At 41.1% G+C, this 22,229-nt stretch overlaps 1 protein-coding gene across 1 annotated transcript in view; it reads right to left on the minus strand.

Annotated features, from left to right (window-relative positions):
* The window catches only part of Ryk (receptor like tyrosine kinase), a 75,667-nt gene that overhangs the window by 47,495 nt on the left and 5,943 nt on the right, over positions 1-22,229 (minus strand). The window contains exon 2 of the mRNA XM_051206149.1: positions 1,659-1,780. Within this exon, the coding sequence (XP_051062106.1) occupies positions 1,659-1,780 (122 nt within the window). The remainder of the gene's footprint in view (positions 1-1,658; positions 1,781-22,229) is intronic.

The following is a 22,229-nucleotide window of genomic DNA, read 5'->3' on the forward strand; positions in this document are numbered from 1 at the left end:
CAGGACACCATGCTCAGCATGCTGCACTGCACAAAAGCATGAAGCATTTAAGTGTGCTTTTACACACTACATACACATATACTACATACATATATACACACTACGAACATATACACTACCTTTTCTTTTGTTCCAAGACAGGGTTTCTCTGTGTAATGGCCCTGGCTGTTCTGGAACTCACTCTGTAACCAGGCTGGCCTCGAACTCACAAAGATCCGCCTGCCTCTGCCTCCCAAGTGCTGGAATTAAAAGCATGCACCACCAGTGCCCAGGTTACACTACCTTTCTTTAGAAGATAAGAGTCAGGCAATGCCTGATGAGGACAAAAATCTAGAAGAGCTTGCTCAGCATGCTACCATGGTGGTGGAAAACCTTCCTTTTCGTTGTATATTCCTCCTACATATCTTTGGAATTTGTACCATATTCATATACTGCCTACTCATATGATTAACTTTTTAAATCAACAAACTGCAATTAGTCAACGATGCTAAAAATAACCAGGTACCAAGACCTAAGAACTAGAATTAGGAACTGCAGTGTCATTAAGAAGAAGCCCAAAGGTGTAGTTTAAAAGCACGCTCCAGCCAGATGTGATGGTGCATCTCTATAATTTCAAAGCCAGCCTGGTCTACATATCCAGATCCTGGACAGCATGAGCTATAGGGTGAGAACCTGTCTCAAAAAAAAAAAAAAAAGAAAGAAAGAAAAAAGAAATCTACAAGATTAGAGTTACACCAGGCCCCTCTAGTATTTACTCTGTAAACATGCATATTCATAGAAGACACCCCACCCCCCAAGCTAACTTCCACCATTACAGGGTCCGCAATACCACTAACTTCAGCAGCTGAAACACAGGAATAGGGCAACAAAACTTCAGATTAACACAAACTAATGCAATATCAACTAGTGAGACATTAGTCAGGAAGATGCTGAGGATAACTGATGAACTGTGAGTGCTGTGAGTTAGAACATTAAACTTCCTGATTCTGATAACTGTACTGTGACAATATAAAAAACACCAGTGTCCTGCAGACTAAGGTATTTAGGAGTGAGGAATTCAATGCTTTCAATACACTTTCAAACATTTCAAGGGCAAATGCGGGCAGGGAAGGAGGAGCAGATGGTACAGCTTCACTTGACAAATCTAGGAAACGAGGATGTAAGATTTCCTGGGCTGGAGGAACCTAGGCAGTCACAGGTGGAAATAAACCAGACAAGAAGTTGCTAAGTCCCTGAATTCAGTCTCTAAGGTTACTGGGGCTCAGCATGGTACATGGTACAAGCTTGCTTTCACTGTGAATGCAAAAAACTACAAGTCATCAAGAGTTTCTGGAAGACACAGTTCAACAATGCTTCTCCCACACACCCACACCCATAACGGCAGGGTCATCATCAGACCCATCTGTCCTCTTCCTGAGCTGGATAGGCCTGAAAGGATCCAGTCCTATGTGATGATGATCACCCAGTTAGTAGCCACCTAAACCTGAAGTTTTATCGGACAGGCTCAAGATTGTATCTGTAAGATACTGAGCTGAAAAGACCCAGTGTTCCACGGTGTGCCACCACTGACCCTTCCCTGGAGAGGAAGGCCCATCCTTAGGGATACTTGCCTGTGGAGACTGGGTGACCCTGTCATGCTGTCTGCCAGCAGCTCTTACCTTGGACTTTGCATGCCAAGTGAAGTGCAGGAAGTTCGTCTCACTGGGCACTAGCAGGTTAAAGGACAGAGCATAGTGACTAATAAGGTCATTTCTCACATAGTAAAGTTCTGCGTCAAGACCTAGAAGAAAAATGGGAAAGCAGTTAACCATTTGAACGGTTCAGAGCATCACAAATACTAGTACAGTGTGGGAGAAAAGCCTGATGCAAGGGTGTGCTACAGGCAGCTGACATGCAAGTTGTCTCATGAAGCCAGACAGGGCAGCATCATAGCCCACAAACAGAGAAACCAGCACCAGGAAAGTAGTTGTCCTCCTGAGACAGCCATGCCAGACCACCTGCAGCCACTCTGTTTTCTGAATACGGTGCCTCTCGGAGGAGCACTAAAAAGGAAACACTCCCCTCCCCCTTCTTCAACACTGGCCCAGACTTAGGAAGATTCAAAAAGGGGCTAGACTGCCTGCACTGGAGTCACGGAAGCTTGTGAGCCACCACCACTGTGCTCTTAACCACTAGGCCATCTCTCCAGCCAGTGAAGAAAACTTTTAGCCACTATCTTCAGTGGAAAATCAACCTCCTGTGAAAAAATACAAAAGTGTTAAAGAAAAGGAAGGAGGGAGGGAAAAGAAAGAGAAAGAGGGGAAGGAAGGAAGGAAGGAAGGAAGGAAGGAAGGAAGGAAGGAAGGAAGGAAGGACAAAGCTGGTACTACCAAGCCAGTGAACTTGAGCCCCGGGTGCTGTTGACAAAAGGGAGAAGGAAGTATTAGCAAGTGTTAGAGACAGGCAAAGAACCAAAGAACTGAAAGAATAATGGCAGAGTCATACCCTTTAAACTGACTCACTGCTATTCAGTCCAGATGTCCTTAGTACTCGGGTAGAACAAACTGAAATTTAAATTGCACGAGCATGCACTGCAGGTCTGAAGCCCAAAGATGGCGTGAAAGAGGTCAGACTGGATACCCCAGACCTCCTAATCACACAGAGAAAGAGCATCAGCCCTGCTACCAATAGTTCACCTGTCGACGTTGCTTCATCTCCACCTTGGATCTGATAATACCTTTAACTATTGTAAGCATCCTGCATGGGAACACTGGAAGTCTGTGCAGAAGACTCTCCCTGGTGACAGGATGGAAATGCTAAGGAACACAAGATGGGGGATAGTGATGTTGGAAAAAGATAGAAGAAGGCAGATTGAATGGAAAAGAAAGATGAACTCACAGAAAACACCAGTAATCATAGTAATACGTGGCTCAAATTCACTTAAGGGGCTGGAGAGATGGTTTGGCAGTTAAGAGTATTGATTGCTCTTTCAAAGAACCTGGGTTTGATTCCCAGCATCCACACAGCAGTTCACAACACTTCATTACTTCAGTCCCAGGGATCTAGTGCCCTCTTCTGGCCTCTGTGGGCACTGCACACATGTGGTGCACAGACACACAAGAAGACAAAACACCCATCTATACACACTAAAAATAAAATGTTTACAAAAATTCACCTAAGACTGAGAAATGCTAGTCTAGGTCGATTTATAAAAACAAAACTAAAACAAAGTTCAGAAATATATGTCAAGAAAGAGAAAAAAAACAAACAAACGAGGCAGAAGTAACAATACACAATTAATACTCAGGGTGAAACAAAACCTACTCATTAGTTAGTAAAACTTACAACTGGGATTCTCGATGCACAAATGCTATAAAAGATACTGTACTGTAACAAACAGAGCTTTATATATAGAAAGCAAGAGCCAAGAGAGAAGACAATCTATGGCCACAGACTAACAGCCCTTCAGAACCCATAACTTGAAACCATGACTTGAACAATTATGACACATGACAAGGAGTTTAACCATAAACTAAGACCATACACACTTAAAAAGATTTTTAACAACAAAAACATAATGCAGCCTGCCTTCTTTAATCAAATAACAACAACAACAACAACAAAATTATACAGATGGAGCAAAAATGACTCTTTAAAGATAATTATAGCTACTAAAAGATAGATTTTAAAAATACTAAGCACTATTACCAATATCAGAAACAGGAATATCATTACAATATTTCAAATTGTACAGATGTTAAAAATGTAAAAAGACTATCATGTTCAAAATATAAAAAGAACATTATGACAATAAATTCAACAACTCAAATCAAATAGAAAATCCTGGGTAACATCAGTTACAAAAGGACAATAAAAAATAAAAACCCCAAATGATCAAGAACCTACCCAAGAGGACAGCTCCAGTCACCAGTGAATGCAAACAATACAGAAGATAAATAAACAGCATCTTAAATAGCCATCAGGAAATAAGAGAGGAGAGTTTCTTCTTACAAGGTCAGCACAAAGCCAAGAACTAATTAAAATGTTACAGAACAGAAAACTACAGACCAATATTTTTCAAAGAGCCTCAAACATTCTCCACAAAATATTAGCAAATTTGATATAACAATATGTGGAAGGGGAAGCATATCAAAACCAAGTAACTTTTAAAAGTCAGAATTCACCACATTAGTAGAAAAGGAAAAGATAATAAAGGTGTATGTGGAAATTCACACCAGCAATTCAGCATATGGGAAGTAGAAGCAGTAGGGTCAAGAGTTCAAGGTCATCCTAGCAAGTTTGAGGCCAACCTGAGCAACATGAAATCCTGTTTCAAAACAAAACACAGGGCATCTCAGATTGAAAGCCTATACTGATAACAACAGTCAACAAATAATGAACAAATATTTTCTCATTCTGGTAAAGAGAGTCTATAAAGCCATACAACTAGCATGCTCAATGGTGAATTCTTAAAATTCTTAAAGTATTAACAAGGTAAGGGTGTCCTACTCCTATGCAATGTCATACTAGGGGTCCCTGCCAACGACAAGACATTATAGACATTACAAGGATAAAACACCATGAAAAGCAAGTAGTAGAGAATCTGTGCTAGTGGGAAAAGATCTGCTGGCCCTTTAAGTACTAGTTAGCCTTCTTCCAAGGCATTCTATGTTTTAGATAGGGCTGTGCAAAGAAACCACAAGGAACAGGCCTAAAGAAGCCCAGGCCTCTTCTCAAGACCTAAGTAAATTTTACTCTCAACCACACTATAAGTAGAAGGGAGATTGGTACATTTCAATGTAAGATATACACAGAGCCATGGAAATGTGAAGAGGTGCTAAAATACATCATTAATCTTCAGAAAACAAAGGCTAGACATACAATGAAAACCATTAGCACCCAAGAGAAAAACTGTAATTGATTCTGGCAAGGCTAGTTGGCAAGCATGAAAAACTGCTCAACTGCTTTGAAAACCTAACAGTTGCTGATAAATTAAACACACACCTACTCCATGACCATCATTCAAACTGAGGTAATTATGCAAAGGAAATGAAAAAACTGTATCCACAAAACACTTGTGCACAGATGATGTAGGCCTTTTATTCCTAATAAGCAGAAGTGGAAACAATGCAAATGTTTGAACTTGGTATCATTTTGTTAACATCCAACAATGGAATACTACTCTACAACAAAAAACAGACTTTGTAACAAGGATGGGTTTCTCAGAGTGAAAGAAACTTGACACGAGGACATCAACTGTTTGAGTCTAGTTAGATAAAACATCTAGAACACACAGCACTAACTCATTGTGATAAAACCCTGAACCATGGTCATCTACAGAGGAGGATAAGAAAGACGAGGGACTTGCTATCATAATGGCAATCAATGTTCAATATCTTGACTTGAGTCTAGGTCACAAAACTGTACATAAATAACATTTTATTTTTAACTTGGGAGGAGGTGGGGGAGGTCTGTGTACATGTGAGTGTGGTGGTGCTTACAGAATCAAAAAGAGGGTGTTGGGTCCCCTGGCGCTAAAGTTACAGGTAGCTGTTGGCTTCCTCATGTGGGTGCTCTGCAAGAATTGTAAGTGCGCTTAACAACTAAGCCACCTCTCCAGTCCCAAGGCAGGCGCGAGCAAATGTCGTGTTCATTCTTTGGTGTTAGAGGTTGGCTCAGGGCCTTCCACAGGCTAGGCAAGTACTCTGTCACTGAGCTACATCCTCTGCACGTCTTAAAAATCAATCTGCTGAACATATAAAGCACATGCATCCCATTCCATATTAGTTTATCAAAATTTTCTGAGGAGTGAAAGACTACACTCAAAAATGTTTACCTCTTTTTAATCTCAAAAGGAAAATGTGAATTACAAAATAGGACCGCACCAACCAATACCTTTAGGAAAAAGATTAGTTATAAGTAATCAAACGCTTTCCCAGGGAAATAAGGAAGTCTGCTCCTAACAACACAACAAAGGGCAGGCACAGGAAGAGAACCAGCGATTTCAGTGGTGATGGCCCTGAAACCAACTCAGCTCCGGCCAAGCCAGTGCCCCTTCAGCTCCATTTCACAAATATTAAAGGTGAACACATACGTGTACAAGGGCTCTCTTCCAAAGGAGCACAGGCTGGCCTGTGCGTGGTTCCTGGCAGAGCAAGCTGCACCTCCCCTGTACCACTCTTAGGGCAGCTCCACAGCGCAAGCACAAGGCCTGCGCCTCCCACCCCCTCGCACTCCAACAGCTTCGCTCTGCTCTCAGGCTGCCCCAGCCGCAGTAAGTGGTTTGACTGGGCGACCCACCTTAGCTCATAAGGTACCAATTATGCTTTTGTTAGTGTTCTCTGGTCTGAAATAGCAGAGGTCTTGAGTGGTCTGCCTTGAGCCCTCTTTTCACCACAAGCCCGTTATTTTTGGTGAATAAGCACTCTTGAAAGTTTTCTTAGCAGTGGACTTGATATTATGACAGAACTGCTTGTGGTCTTTAAATATAACACTGAATGTTGGGCAGGGTGTGGCAGCAATTTGTGACTATGAACTTATAAGTAATATAAATTCCTAGCAAGACAGCCGTGATTAATAACCCACAGTCACATCTGTAAGAAAACAATGACTCTAAACATTTTTCTTTGTAAAAGACCATCTGAGGTGGTACCCCAGGGATTACGGCCTTTCAATCCAATCCGTCCTTGTTCATCCACGCAGTATACTAGACACCTGTTATGGACTGAGTCTGGTCTGTTGCCACAAACTCATGTTTTAAATGCTAGGTCCCAGTTTGTGCTTCTATTTTGAAAGCTGTGGATGGAGACTTCTGGGAGCACGCCCTGCCTATCAGAAGTGGGTCCCTAAGTGCAGGCTTCTGGAGGTACTGGCCTCTAGCTCCCAGTCCGCATTCTCTGCTTCCTGCCTGCTGCTTGTGAACAAATCACCGCCTGCACCCCTGCTGCTATGCTTTCCCTGTCAAGACAGACTGACCCCTCTGCCATGCAAAGCCCATGTCTCAACTTACTGCTGTCATGGCTTTGGTTCCAGCAGCACAAAGTAACCCTGATGGGGGGGGGAGGGAGGGAGGGAGGGAGGGAGTAAACAAAAACAAAAACAAAAACAAAAAACAAAACCTGAAAAAGACTGGCACCATGAGCAGAACTTCTACAAATACTGTGTAACGAACTGAGTTTTGTCCAGAATTTAACCGTAAAGGAAAACAGGCAGGATACAAACTGTATTCAGCACATTTTCAAAAATGCCTGGTACCTAAAACTGTTCAATAACTGCCCAAGAAATTAAAGTTAAAAAAAAAAAAAATATATATATATATATATATATATATGTGTGTGTGTGTGTGTGTGTGTATGTATGTATGTATACATATATATCAATGATATATGAGTATAAACATTATATATGTTCCACTTTTTTAAGTGAATATCAGAATATACTAAGTAGTTGATTATACATAGTGGATTACAAGTAATTTTTACGTACCCTTTATTCTTTTCTTTCTCCTTAAGTTTACTTTGAAGGCTGGGAATAGTGGTGCATGCCTTTAACCCTAGCATTTAGGAGGCAGAGGCAGGTGCCTACATAGTGAGTTCCATGCCAGTACAGCCAGGACAATACACTGAGTCCTCACCTAAAAAAGTTTACGCTTTCTATGAACTGTGCCTAGAAAAAAAAAAAAAAAAAAAAAAAAAAAAAAAAGGTTTTCAAAAGCATTTAAAGAAATACGCATATAGTGTTTAGCAAGTCACTAAAACCAAAATCCAATAACTTTATGTGGCGGTTCGGTTGAGAATGGCCCTATGCTCATGTATTTGAATGCCTGGTCCACAGTTGGGGGAACTGTAAGGATTGGGAGGCGTGGCCTTTTGGTGTGGGTCAGATGTAAGCTCTCAGCTGTTGCTCCAACACTATGCCTGCCTGCCATGATGATCATGGACTCACCCTCTGAACCAGCAAGCAAGCCTCCAATTAAATGCTTTCTTTTCTAAGTTGCCTTGGTCATGGTGTCTCCTCATAGCAATAGAAAAATGACACTTTCTTTTAAAATCTATTAAGGTTTATAAGAGTGAAGAAAATTGCTATCATGTTTCCCCTTCCCAATTTTCTCAATTTAAAAAATTACTGTGAAGACATCATCTTTGGTGAATTAAAATTAACACTAATAATGACAAATCACTAATAACTAAAAACCCTTCCTCCACCTTCCCTTAAAATATCCCGATACATCAAAAAGCAAAGTCTGGTAAAGTATCAAAACAAATAAAGGCAAAATTAAGAAGCGTGTCCACCACAGCACGGACGGATACTGCCATGAAGGGAAGCTTCAGCCTGGCCGTGCTCACATGCATGGAAAACCTAAGAATGCTGCAACACAACCAGAATTTTCCAGGGAATAAGAGGTCATCAGGAAAGTACATTTCCAAACAAATTCTAACCCTATGTGACGAAAGTATATTCTCAGGGTCTCGGGAAACAGCTGATTGCATATTCTTACCCCAGTAACTCACTCTAAATCATACTGAGAGATCATAAAATCTCATTTTTAACAGGGAATGGAGTTACAGACAGTTGTGAGTTGCCATATGGGTGCTAAGAATTGAACCTGAGTCCTCTGGAAGAGTAGCCAGTAACCTCTGAGCCATCTCTCCAGCCCCAATAAATATCAATCTTCATTACTCTAAATCAAAATGCAAAACATTTCTGGGACTGGAGAGAAGGCTCAGTGGTTGAGAGCACTGGCTGCTCTTGCAGAGGACCCAGGTTTGATTCCCAGCACCATATGGCAACATACAACTGTCTATAACTACTGTCAAAGGGGATCCGATGCCCTCTTCTGATCTCTATAGGCACTGCACCCACATGGAACATGCATACGTGCAAACAATCATACACAAACAAAATAAACAAATATTTTAAAGTAAAGTATTTCTAAACATATAAATATGGAGAACCCAATGGGGTGTGAAATTAGTATACAGAGAACAGAAGACACACACATCTATAATTAAGGCAGACATCAAGATGGCATACTATTGAAATCATCTTCTCTCAAATCACCCACAAGACATTTATAAGAAGTTGTCAGCAGCCTGGCTGTTGACTCACTAGTAATTCCAGCAGGAGTTCAAGGCACCTCAGGTACTTACTGAGTTTTTAGTTAGTCTGGACTACATATTACATTGTTGGCAAACAAAAACAAAACGTTAGGCTGACAAGATGGCCTAGTGAGTAAAACTACTTGCTAAACAAGCCTAGTCAGCTACACTCGGTGCCCAGATTCCACAGTGCAAGACGAAACCCCTGAGAGCTGTTCTCTGACCTCCACACTGGTGCCACATCCCTCCCCACAGCTATAAAATAGCAATTCTTTATTAATTTTAAAAGTTAGCTATAAGGAAATGCACAATCAGCTTCTTAAAACAGAAAATGCACAGGCCACAATTTGGTCAGCAGTGGGTGAGCAGAAGGCAGAGACAGAAAACACATGTAGTTATGAAATACATCTGCCTGCGTTCTTCACCTTTATAAGTGCTCACCCACTTAAAGGAAAACAAGAATACAGAAAACAGAATAGAAAAATTATCAACCAAAATTTTGTAATGAATGTTTCTTCTTTATGAGCATATATTTTCCATATGGTCGATAAAGATTGTGTTTCACATTGACATCCAGGAAATAAAATTAGGAAAATAAAAACTATTTTAAATAATTTTATCTTGATTTTTTGACAAATATTAAAATTATAGAGACTATCATACTTCATATTTCTGCATTTAATCTCCTTTTCCTGTCTTTTCCCATCATATACTCAAAGGAAAAAAATGGCAAATGAAGATAATACAATCTACCCCTTTCCAACTGCTACCAATTATCAATGCTTCAACTGTAACCACAGTAATTAAATGCAGACTGAGCTCAGGGATAGAGGCTGGCAGATATAACTATGGAGAACAGTGGGGCATGCATCAAGCAGTCCAAACGGACACAGAGGAGTGGTGTTGAGGCAGAGAGGAAAATAACACATTCCATAATGCATCCGTGAGCCAGTTCCATAGCCAGCCCTACGTACAGGAATGCTGAAAGACCAGGAACCAGGAAAAGTAGTGGAGGAGGGGCTCAGTGCTGGGTCAGAGCAGGAAAGAGGATGAGTCTAAAGGTCAGTCAGTCACTCCAACATGTGCCTTTAGAAAACAGACCTACAAACACGGACCATCATGATCCAAAGAAGACAGCTGAAGGAAAATCAAAATAGGTTCTGATATTGGGGGGGGGGGGTGTCAAGAAGGAAAGTAAATAAAGAAAATTGGTTTAGACAATAAAGTCTTTGGGGATCACTTTGTAGACTTCTTTTGACTCCAATACTAATGGGCATAAGGTCATTCAAAGTAAAAAGCATACAACAAAGAAGAGGATTCCATGTCACCATCCTGGGGCAAAATATAATAGAAGGAAAGATAGAATGCACGATAAGAGCTGGTTACTCAGAAAACGATTCCAAAAGAAAATTAAAAACCCAATTCCACTGATAGCCACATCCCAAAGGATAAATACTTAGGAAGTAATGTAACCAAAGAAATGAAAGACTAAGTTAAAAAATACAAAACACTGAAACAACTAAATAAACAGAAGAACACCCCATGTTTACAGTTTGGAAGACAACAGGTTAGTCAGATGGCAATATAACCAAAATGTATATATTCAGTGCAATCTCTGTCAAAATTCCACCTGTCTTTTATACAGAAAGAGAAGAGTAGATCCTCAAATGAACATGGAATTGCAAAGCTGTTCCAAATAGTCTAAACAATCTTTTAAAGGCACCTATATAGAAGGTTCATTTTCATAGTTTCAAAACTCTCTACAAAGCTACTTAGATCAAAACAGTACAGTAGTGGCACATATACCTGGGCGGTAACCAACAATCTCTAAGACTTGTTCAACAAGAGGTAAATCATTCCTGGGACTGGAACCCTAGTCAACTACTCAGGGCTAGCGAGGTCATATATCTTGGAGAAAAACCTACAACCGCCACTTTACTAAACCAGCATAATCCCTAACCATATTCTAAATATTTGTCCTATAGCCACAGATAAGTCCTCATCCTCATTTAAAACAGAAAGAGACTGTTACAGAAAACCACAACCAATCAAAATGCAGAGTTGTGAAGCCCAGTCTCAACAGACATCCTGAAACTAAGGCTCAGAGATGGCTGTGGAAGAGAAGGAAAGACTGTGAGGACCAGAGGAAGAGTTTACTGTGAGAATATTAGAAGCTACACCCATAGTCTCACCAACATGACTGCTTAACCATGAGCTGAACAAGGACAACATGAGACACCTACAGTGGACGAGAGAACGCTCATTACGAAGCCCCATCTCTACAAGGATAGATAGATAGATAGATAGATAGATAGATAGATAGATAGATAGATAATTTTTGAAAGAGCCTATAAACAACTATGGAATACTGAGAGCGAAAGAAACAGTCTTCCCCAGGGACAACCGTAGTACTATACATACTTAGCAAGTTGTATTTATATATTTAGGAACACACACACACACACACACACACACACACACACGTAAAAAAGAGACCATGAGGAAGGAGGGACACATAGGAAGGCTGAAGGGGAGGGAAGGGAAGGCAGAAATGATGTACTAACAATCTCAAAAAGTTTTAAAAATAGTAGTAATAATAGTATGGTTATAGCATAAAGGCAGCCATTTAAACCAACAGAACAGAATTAAGCCCAGAAACAGTTATAAAATTCTGAAGACTCAAGTTTTGATATGTGTACAAGATTTTTTGCCAGAGAAAGACTACTTTCCTTCAGCAAATACTGGTGGGTTAACTGGATATTCAGTCAGAAGACTATGGGATCACTACCACATATAAAGATTAATTCAAAATAGATCAATGACCTACACCTAAAATTTTAAACCAAAAAATCTTAGGAAAAAAAAAAAACACAGAGCCAGCTCTTCATAACCTTGGATTTGGTAACAGATTCTTATTAAGACACAACACTAAAGCACAAGCAATAGATGACAAAAGTAGATACACCAAAGGTCATAAAGTTTTTAAAGTTCTATGCAAAAACAAACAAACAAAAAACACCCCACTATTACAAAGAAGACAAGACAACACATAGAATGGAAGATGGTACCCGCAAATCACACCTGGTAAGGGTCTAAAATTCTAGATATATAAACAAGCCTCACAATTCAACAAAAAGACTATTATTGTGATTATAATCTCAAAACATTTAAAAGATAATGACACTATGGTTCTAGCATAAGGGCAGTCATTTAAACCAACAGAGCAGAACACCATGGACAAGGGACCTGTTTCTCCAGAGAAGACACACAAATGACCCTATGAAAAGATGCTCCACATTGTTCAATACCAGGGAAACAGAAGACAAAACAAAAACGAGGTACTTCGTTCTACCTAGAATAACCACAACCAAAAAAAGCAGAAAACAGCAAGAGTTGGCAATGATGTAGTACAAACAGGACCGCTGTAGTCGTGTAGGAATGTAAAACAGTCAGCCACTGAAAATATTCTAGCAGTGCCTCAAAAAGTTAAACAGTGTTACCAGATGATTCATGATTCTATTCTAAGTACATATCTAACTTAAACATGTATCCAATTGGGTGCTTGCATGTTCTCAACACCATTATTCATAACAGCCAAAATGTGTAAACAACTCAAAAGTCCACGAGCAGATGAAGAATAAATGGTGGTATAAAAACAGAATGGAAAGTTATATGTGAACCTCTACTACATAACACTACATGAAACTAGCCAGATAAAACACCACATTGTGTGTGAATCCTGAATATACAACAGGGTCAATGGAAATGCTCAGCCGGTAAAGGTACCTGCCACCAATGATGACCTGAGTTCAATCCCCAGAAACTACACAGTGGAGAGAAACAATTCCTGCACACACACGCACACTCAAGATAGACAGACAGACAGATGATAGATGATTAGATAAATAGATAGACAGATAATAGATGACTAGATAGATGGATAGATTTTTTTTTTTTAAGAGTAGCATTATTTAGACTCAGGATATTCACAGGCTGAAACTCTACTATATAAAAAGTGAGGGCCAAAAGAGGAGGGAACAAAACAGGGAAAGCAGAATAGGCAGAGTAAAAAGGACTCTGTGGAGCAGACAGGGCAAATGTCACCAGCCATGAACTCACTTAGGTCACATTTTGTCATCAGAATGTACAGAAAATAGCCACTCTGACTTTGGATAAACACTTCAACTGCTCAACTACATTAACCAGACTTAAGTTTCTTGCTGCCAACTCCAGCAAAGTAGGGATATTGCTTTCTCTGAAGAAAGGATAACATTTGTTCATAATTTGATTTTTTAAACAACCCATATTTGATGCTGAAAAAGTTAAGCTATTCCTGCAAATCTCTTATGACCCTATCAAGAAAAATATACTTTTCACTATACAATGTTAAATTCCAATTTTAATTCCAGGGTGCCCTTCCCAACTTAGTACAAAGTCTAATAATCCACCAATTAAATATCTTCCAATGATTCTGACAGGTAACTACAGTTTCCCCATGTTGTTCGCACATCCATGAAGAATCTCCCTTTATAAAGAGTGCTACCTTCATAGCACTTGACAGATGCATTTCTAAGAGCAGCTCGCATGGCAGGCAACCGCCTCTACCTAATATGCTTGCAGCATTCAACGTCAGATGCATGAATAGCTGGTTGTTGATAAAAATCAACTACATCAAAGATGGACTTTAAGGAAAAGTTATTTTAAAAAAAAAAAATGCCAGGAATCAGTTAAAATAAGAAAACAGAAGTAACATTGTGGAGACGGGACTAAAGCAGCATTCATGGTGCAGACTTCCTTTCCTGGCTCTGAGACTAAGGAGTTGAGTGGCACTCAATCCCGAGCCATCTTCTAGACATCAACGTTGTCAACTATAAGACAAAAGAGGTAGACCAGATGACGTTAATCCCCTCCTTCACTAAAAAGTTCTATAATTGCATGACATCACCAGCAGTTTCCAGATGTCAGCCAAAATGTAAGTATTCTAAGATGTCATCCCTAATTCCCACATATCAGTCAAAACTTTAAAAAAAAAAAAATCATGACAACAAGACACTCTTTAAGGTCTAATTGGAGAAAAGTAATCAATGTATTTTAAACCACTGAATACATTTATTGATGGAAAATAAAAATAAAGAGCTCTTACTTCAAATGTTTCTAAGTTATATAAACTAATAAACTGAAAATAAGTTTGCTGCACAGTGGTGGAACCCAACTTAATCCTAGCACTCTGGAGGCAGAGGCAAGTAGATTTCTGCAAGTTCAAGGCCAGCCTAAACTAGAGCTAGTTCCAGGACAGCCAAAGCTACACGAAGAAATCTGTTGAAAAACAAAGCAAGGGGCTGGAGAGATGGCTCAGAGGTTAAGAGCACTGGCTGCTCTTCCAGAGGTCCTGAGTTCAAATCCCAGCTTACAACCATCTATAGTGGGATCTGATACCCTCTTCTGGCATAAAGGCATACATGCAGATAGAGCACGCATATATATAAAATAAATAAATAAATCTAAAATAAGAAAAATAAAAAAGGAAAATAAGTTTGCTCATCAAAATCTAGTAAATATAGTTATACCCAAAGTATACTCGATAAATTTATTGAGAATATTTAACTATATACAGCAGAAATTCCCAGGGCTTGGGAGATGGCTCCATGGTTAAACACATTGGCTGCTCTTCCAGAGATTGAGTTAAGTTCCCAGCATACACGTGGTGGCTCACAGCAGAGAACTGCCAACATTTGACAGCAGGAAATAAGTTTCTTTTTTCACAATTAAAAAAGTACATAGTCTTCAAGCCTTGTGGCTATTCAAGCACAAATCATGGGAACTGAGAATTTTAATGTAATGCTCCGCCACACTCAGTATTTGCTTACTTATTTCTCTTTCAACCTTAAATATCTTGGCAGAATTGAGTTAACAGTGTATAATTGCAATCAGAGGACACAAGGCAAGGCTTTAAAAAAAAAAAAAAAAAAGACATCCAGGATCAATAAAAGATCTATGCCCTCCCTTTGCACCCCTTTTATTTATTTCTGGCTACCTCCTTCAGACTAAGGCTTGCCTCCACAAAATCCAGGTAATTCTGTGATAACTGAGCACAGACACTCAAAGCCATCCATCACAAAAGCTGTGTTCTGGTTTGTCTCTGCTAGTGGTCCAGAAGAAGTTATATGGACTTGGAGGAAGAGTAAGGTCATTTGATTTCAAATAGATACATTGTCACCTTCCCCAATGAGCAAATACTGTAGTAGCAAATGGCTAAGAGTTTAAATTATAAAAAAAAAAAAAAAAAAAAAAAAAAACTTCACTCCCAATGAAAATATAGGTTGAAAAAAGGATAAGAGAATTTCCCTACAAAATGTGATCAAGTGTGATTTGTACAACAGCAAGAGTGTGAAAGGTACTTCCTAAATCCATTTCAAGGACAGCAACAGAGAGTAAGTCACATGCTCCAGCACTAGAACACAAAACACAACCTCCCTGTCCTGGAGCCACAATCCCCAGCATCTGGTAAGAAAGACACGCTCTGGACGATAGTTTGATATTGTTCTATTATGGAATAATCCTTCTGTACACTGTGTAAATTATGCTGTGATTGGTTTAATAAAGAAGCTGACTGGCCAATAGCTGGACAAGATAAGGTTGGGTGGGAAAACCAGACTAATGACACTGAGAAGAAGGAGTCAAATGAGCCACCAGAGAGACACAGGGAGGAAACAGGAGATGCAAGGTGAAAGAGAGGTAATGCCACATAACAGAATATAGATTAATAGAAATGGGTTAAGTTGTAAGAGCTACTTAGTAATAAGCCTGAGCTACCAGCCAAGCATTTATAATTAATAATAAGTCTCTGTCCGTTATTTGGAAACGGGTGGGAAAGAAAAGTCTGCCTACATTGTTCCCTGACCTAAAAGGAAGTTATTTGAGCAGTTCACACTGTACCACTGACACAGTCAGAGATGGAAACACCATCCTAGTGCCTCCTGACAGCACTGCCCAGCTTCTTTCACAGCCACTCCTAACAGGAGCCCATCTCAGGCTGGAGTGGCTCAGACTCACCCATTCATCTAGGCTGTTATCACAAAACATGGGTTCTCCCTGCCAGAAACAGGCAGCAGAGTGCTATCTCAAAAGTTCAATTCCAAAGCTTTATGAACTTTTTAAAGGCAAATCATACAGCTCTCTCTGTCAAAGGTTAGTTCCACAAGATCAGGCTCCTCGTCTGTTTTATTCACCAGACATATACCCCAGGCCCCTAAAATAAAACCATGATACTCTTGCAAGTGAATATTGCTACTGAAGGCAACCAACCCAATATCTAAACGGTCCAGTAACCTGAGGCTTGGTCTGTTAAAGTAGTGCCAAGTAGCAGCCACTCCAGTGGGTTGTGTTTAAGTAGCCTATTGTCTCAGGCCACGTATAGTATTTCCTCTTGCTGTTGAAAATGAGGGAAGGGGGTCAGGGGTTGCAGTTATCTGTTCTTCTGGGATGATCAACAGGTTCCTTCTCTGTCTCCTGCAGCTCATTCCAAGTCCTTTCTCATAGCCAAACAAATGTGCCAGTCTACCCTCCTTGGTAGAGCCCAATCAGAAACGAGGCAGCCTGAAATGTTTGGATGTTTGTTTTAAATACACAGACAGAAAATCTGCACCAGTGACTAAAATAAATTGTTCTGAGGCGCATGGGCATATTCAAATGCATTATAGCACCTGTGCTAAGAGCAGCCCATCTTACATACTCAGAAAGGGATACTTAGAACACTGGTTGCATGCTGCTCCAGTTTGCTTTTGTTGCTGTTGATAAAACATCAAAACAACCTGGGGAAGAAGAGTTTTTATTTCAGCTTATAACCTCCAGGTCACCAGCAATCAATGAGGGGAGTCCAGGCAGGGACTGAAGCAGAACCCATGGAGAAACAGAAACTCGCATAAACACTGGCTCACTCACTAGATCCTGCTCAGATAGCTTTGTTGTCTGTTTTTCCAAGACAGGGTTTCTCTATGTTGCCCTGGCCATCCTGGAACTCACTCTGTAGACCAGACTGGCCTCAAACTCAAGAGATTCACCTGAATCTGCCTTTTGAATGCGGGGATAGAAGACATGTTCCACCACCACCTGGCTCAGATAGCTTTCTTATATAGCCCAGACCCACATGCCCAGAGATGACACTGCCCAAAGGGGCTAGGCCCTCCCACATCTGTCATTAATCAAGAAAATGGCCACAAACACGCCCAGAGGCCTATCTGAGCAATTCTTCAGTTGAGGTTCTCTCTCCAGGTGGGTCAAGCTGACCATCAAGGTTAGCCACCACACAGAGTGGAAGGGATGGAATTAACACTCCAACATGTGGATTCCCAATCCAATACTCTCCTACATTTGCTACTACTAACTGCTTACAAGTGTGCGCGCAAAAACAGATCCAAACCTTACACAGTTTCTTTTATCAGACTACTTCTTTCCTCTAATAAATCATTAAGGAATTAATCTTAGAGGAGATAAAAATCAATAATTAGAGTAACAGGAGCTAGACTGATCTTCTCATCTGAAATAACCAGATGAGACTCACCTGATTCACTAGTTTAAATCACTCATCACCAGGCAACAATGATCCCTGAACAAAGACTACAAGTAGGTGAGTTCTGCGGTTACAGTGCAGAAGGAAGATGGCTCGGCAGGTGACTCCTCACCACAGTCTGATGACTAGAGTCTGACAACCAAAACCTACATAGTGGAAAGAGGGAACTGGCTCCCCAAAGTTGTCCACATCTTGCTTGTACAAATAAAGTCTGCCTGAGGGTCAGAGAATGGAGCTTGCCACTAGATAACCATCGAGGTCTAGAGGTCTGTACAGACACACGGGAAGTGAGATAGCTGGGCAGAAACAGGATATAAGCAGGGAGAAACAGGAAATCGCTCTGGTCTGCTGAGATGCTAAGGAGGTAAGGTGCACATGGCTTGTTCCTTCTCTCTGATCTCTCAGCGTTTCCCTCTGTATCTGACTCTGGATTTTTATTATCTAGACCAATTAAGAACTCCATTTATATTGGTTCCCAACATGGGCATGTGTTGGGATGGATGGATGGATGGATGGATGGATGGATGGATGGAGAGACAAATGGAGGGAGGAAGGGAGGGAGGGAGAGGCAGATGGACACATGGTCGGACAGACAGGTTAAAGAGGAAGCTGAGGCAACAAAGGTAAAGTAGGCTTGTAGCACATACCTGTAACCCCAGTACTTAAATGGGTAAGGCAAGAGGGTTGCCTGGTTGAGAAGCCAGCCTAAGCTACCGAATGAGATCTTGTCTCAAAAAGGTCAAAAGATAAAAATATATTTAAAAGAACAAAATCCAGAAAGATAAGATTCTAGAGATATGGTTCACAGAACAAATTACTAGGAAGGAGAACTAAAGAAAGAAATCCAAGATCTGGAGGGTTGAGCTCCAGTGTTCATGAGTCATGATGGGGCATGCATATAAGGAAGCCATCCACAGGCAAAGAAAGGGTAAAAGTGAACAGTGCCCAGCACTCAGAATTTGGATCTATTCCCACCAGCCAGACTGGAGGGCCCCATGCTTCATTGGGGATAAGTACCAAGTGTCTTGACTCACTGGTAGGGAATAATGAGCCTGATTACTTCGTACTGTTTTTGTCCCATCCAACGAGCCCTTTAAGCAACACCCAGAAGACTCAAACTGTTTCCAAGTAATTTAACTGCATCCCAGAACAAAATCCAAGCATATTTAAAGACTACATTAATGTTCAGCAGCCAGGCATGCTGGCACATACTTACAGGCAAGAGGACAGCATGTTCAAGGTCGGCCTAGGCTACAGAACAAGTGTTTGTCTAAAAACAAATACAAGCAAAAACATAAAAGAAGGAAAAGAAAGGCAGGTAGGCAGGCTGAAGATATGCTTGGTTGGTAACATGCTTGCTACACAAGAGTGAGAACCTGAGTTTAGACCCCAGCTGATAATCTGAAGTATATCACCAACAGGAAAGCAGCCTGTTAACTGATGACTCCCACTAACTGAAAGACAACTCTGAGTCTTACAAGCCGTGCATCTCACAGTCAATGAAGCAGAGCACTCAAGTCAAAAGGCTGACTTTTCTGAGCTCCATTTCAGATCAGCTACAGGGGCTGAGGACCTGGCTCAGCTGATATAGCACCTACCTGGCATGATGAAGCCCTGGCTTGATCTCCAGCATCACATGAACCAGGTGTGGTGGACACCTGGAATACCAGGGCTTGGGAGGGGGCGTCAAGAGGATCAGAAGTTCAGATCACTACACCAGTCTGTACATCTAGGAATCTGCATGTTGTTGCAGCTCCCCAGATGATTTCAGTAGGAGCCAAATAGACTGCTGACCTTCCCAGCAACAGGGTAGAAAGTATGCACTCTAGAGCTGCGTAACTGCACAAATCTGAGACCTCGGGCAAATTGTGTAATTTTCTAAAATCTCGGTTGTATTGCTTAAAAAGTAACCAATGGGGGCTGGAGGGATGGCTCAGAGGTTAAGAGCACTAGCTGCTATTCCAGAGGTCCTGAGTTCAATTCCCAGCAACCACATGGTAGCTCACAACTGTCTATAATGAGATCTGGTACCACCTTCTGACGGGTGGACCTATTTAAATAAATAGATAAATAAATGGTGGCTGATGCTACCTGATATTGCTGAAGAACATATGTGAAGTACCTGGCATGTGTAAAACATGTTTATTCTCTCTAGATTAAAAGTATCTCCCCAAGTTAAGAGCTGTGTGCATTATATTCCAGCATAAAATGTATGCAAGGCCGTCAGTGGCAGCACATGCCTTTAATCCCAGCACTCAGGAGGCAGATGCAGGTGGATCTCTGTGAGTTTGATGCCAGCCTGACCTACAAAGTGAGTTCCTGGACAACCAGGGTTGTTACACAGAGAAACTTTGTCTCAAAAAACAAACAAACAAAAAGTTATGTAAGAATGACAGTCACTTAGCATTGTCATTGCTAGGAACAGCAAAATAAACTATTCGGTAAGCGGTTTACTATATAACCCTGCCCTACACATACATTTGTTTTGGAAAAGAACATCTTAGGAAGTCCTACACAAGGGAACATTGTTTGGTAACCTCCAGATTAGAGCACACTTACATCAACAAGGATAACACACAAAACAGTGCACTTGCACTGTCATTTCAGAGTAACTTAATGGTTTGGTCTCAAGTGCAGGATAGTTTTATCTCTCAGGCTGGCAAGATGTGTAAGGACAGTGACATAACACAAGCAAAAAAAAAAAAACAAAAAACAAAAAAAAAAAAAAAAAACAAAGTGTTGCTGAGCAATTTCTCAATTCGGAGCGCTCGAGGAAAGAAATGGACACCTTCCATTTACTCTTGAAGTGAACCTTAAAACCCAAGCAGCATTTTAGGCAGCACCTTCAGAATTCACTCATTAACTCAGGATGTGACTCACAGGGGACAAGTTTAGCCTTAATAGGACAGAATTCTTCTCCATATGTGTGGGGGGGGGGGGGAGAAATTCAAACCCACAATTGCACAATGTCTTGGCCCCACTCTCCCAATGAAGAACACATGGGCTCGAATTAAGTTGTGCCAATACCACCAACCCCAATGTAACGCCTAGGGTTAAGGGTTCACTTCAGGATGCTAACCCACTCCTGCCAAAGCCGTCCTGTGGCAGGTTATGCCAGTGCTACCAGCTCAGAGGACACCACCCCTTCCCAACCAAGTATTTGACCTGAGATTTCGAAGGAAGGACAGGAGCTTGGCTGGGAAGAATACTTGGCTCATCACATTTTTCTTTCCCTCAACTGCCTTTCCCATAAAGACAGGGTCTTCTGGCTCAGACACCAAATCTAAAGCATGAACTCTGGAGAATATCTTTTCTTTAGGCCTGATGTTTCCTTCCATTAGACCTCCCAATTCTTCAAAAATTCTTCATAAATCCACGCCACCTCTTAAACTGTCCCCCCAACCCACACACCATGACAGGTATCTTGACTATGGCCAAGGGGCCACATTTATCTTTTCTATAACCCAGTACTGACTATGCTCTTCTTTCCCAAATTCTGCTTTACTTGTGGGGTGTTTCATTTTGTTGGCTGGGTTTTGTTGAGGGGGGAGGGGGTTGTCAAGAATCTCACATATACAAGGCTGAAAGTCCTGATCCTCCTGCCTCCATCTTGGAGTATTGCCCATAGCTTTCCATTCCCTAAGAAACTGGCCAAATCCCTAATCCACCACCCAACGACCTCCCAGCTGTCTTTTCTGCCTCTTCTTTGCTCATTGTTTTCATCCCAGCCACTTGGGTTCTGTATTTCACACCCATTTGCCTCCACACTCCATGCCACACTCCCTGCCTGGCCTTCAGTGCTTCTCTATTCTGCTCTGGGTCCCCTTCCCCAAACTCTCCAAGGCTCTCTTCCTTCTCTCAAAAGTAAATATTCCTGTGGATACCAGACACAAAGCAAAAGATACCCAGCCTACAATCCACAACCACAGAGAAGCTAGAACCCTCCTTCAGAAACAGATGGAAGCAGATGCAGAAATCCACAACTAACCAATGAGCCAAGCTCCTGGAGTAGAATCGAAGTGAGGGAGGAATGAGAATATGAACAAAGGAGTCAAGACCATGATGGGGAAACACACAGAATCGGCTGACCCGAGCTAGTGAGAGATCACTGACTCAGGTCTGACAAATGGGGAACCTGCATAAGACTGAGCTAGACTCCCTTAATACAGGTGACAATGGTGTGGCTGGGACAATGTATGAGGCAACTGGCAGTCGGTCCAAGATCTAACTCTAATGCACAAACTGATTTAGTAGAGCCCATTCTATATGGAGACATACCTTGCTCAACCTAGACACAGGGTGGATAGGTGGATAGGTGTGAGGGGTGGATAGGTGCCTTGGTCCTGCCTCAAGGAGATGATGGGACAGACTTAGTAGACTTCCTAAGGGAGGCCTTACCCGCTCTGAGGAGCAGATGGGACGTGGGAAAGTAAGTGGTAGGAGAATTAAAAAATGTTGTACTTTTTTTAAAAAAGTAATTATTCCTACAAAAACTTTCATCAACCACAGTGAAAAGTAACCCTGCCCATCAATCAGTCAAAAGTGATCACTCCTTCAATAACATATCAGCCCATCAATCAGTC

Source organism: Phodopus roborovskii, unplaced genomic scaffold, assembly GCF_943737965.1.
Source record: "Phodopus roborovskii unplaced genomic scaffold, PHOROB, whole genome shotgun sequence".
Classification (NCBI taxonomy): domain Eukaryota; kingdom Metazoa; phylum Chordata; class Mammalia; order Rodentia; family Cricetidae; genus Phodopus; species Phodopus roborovskii.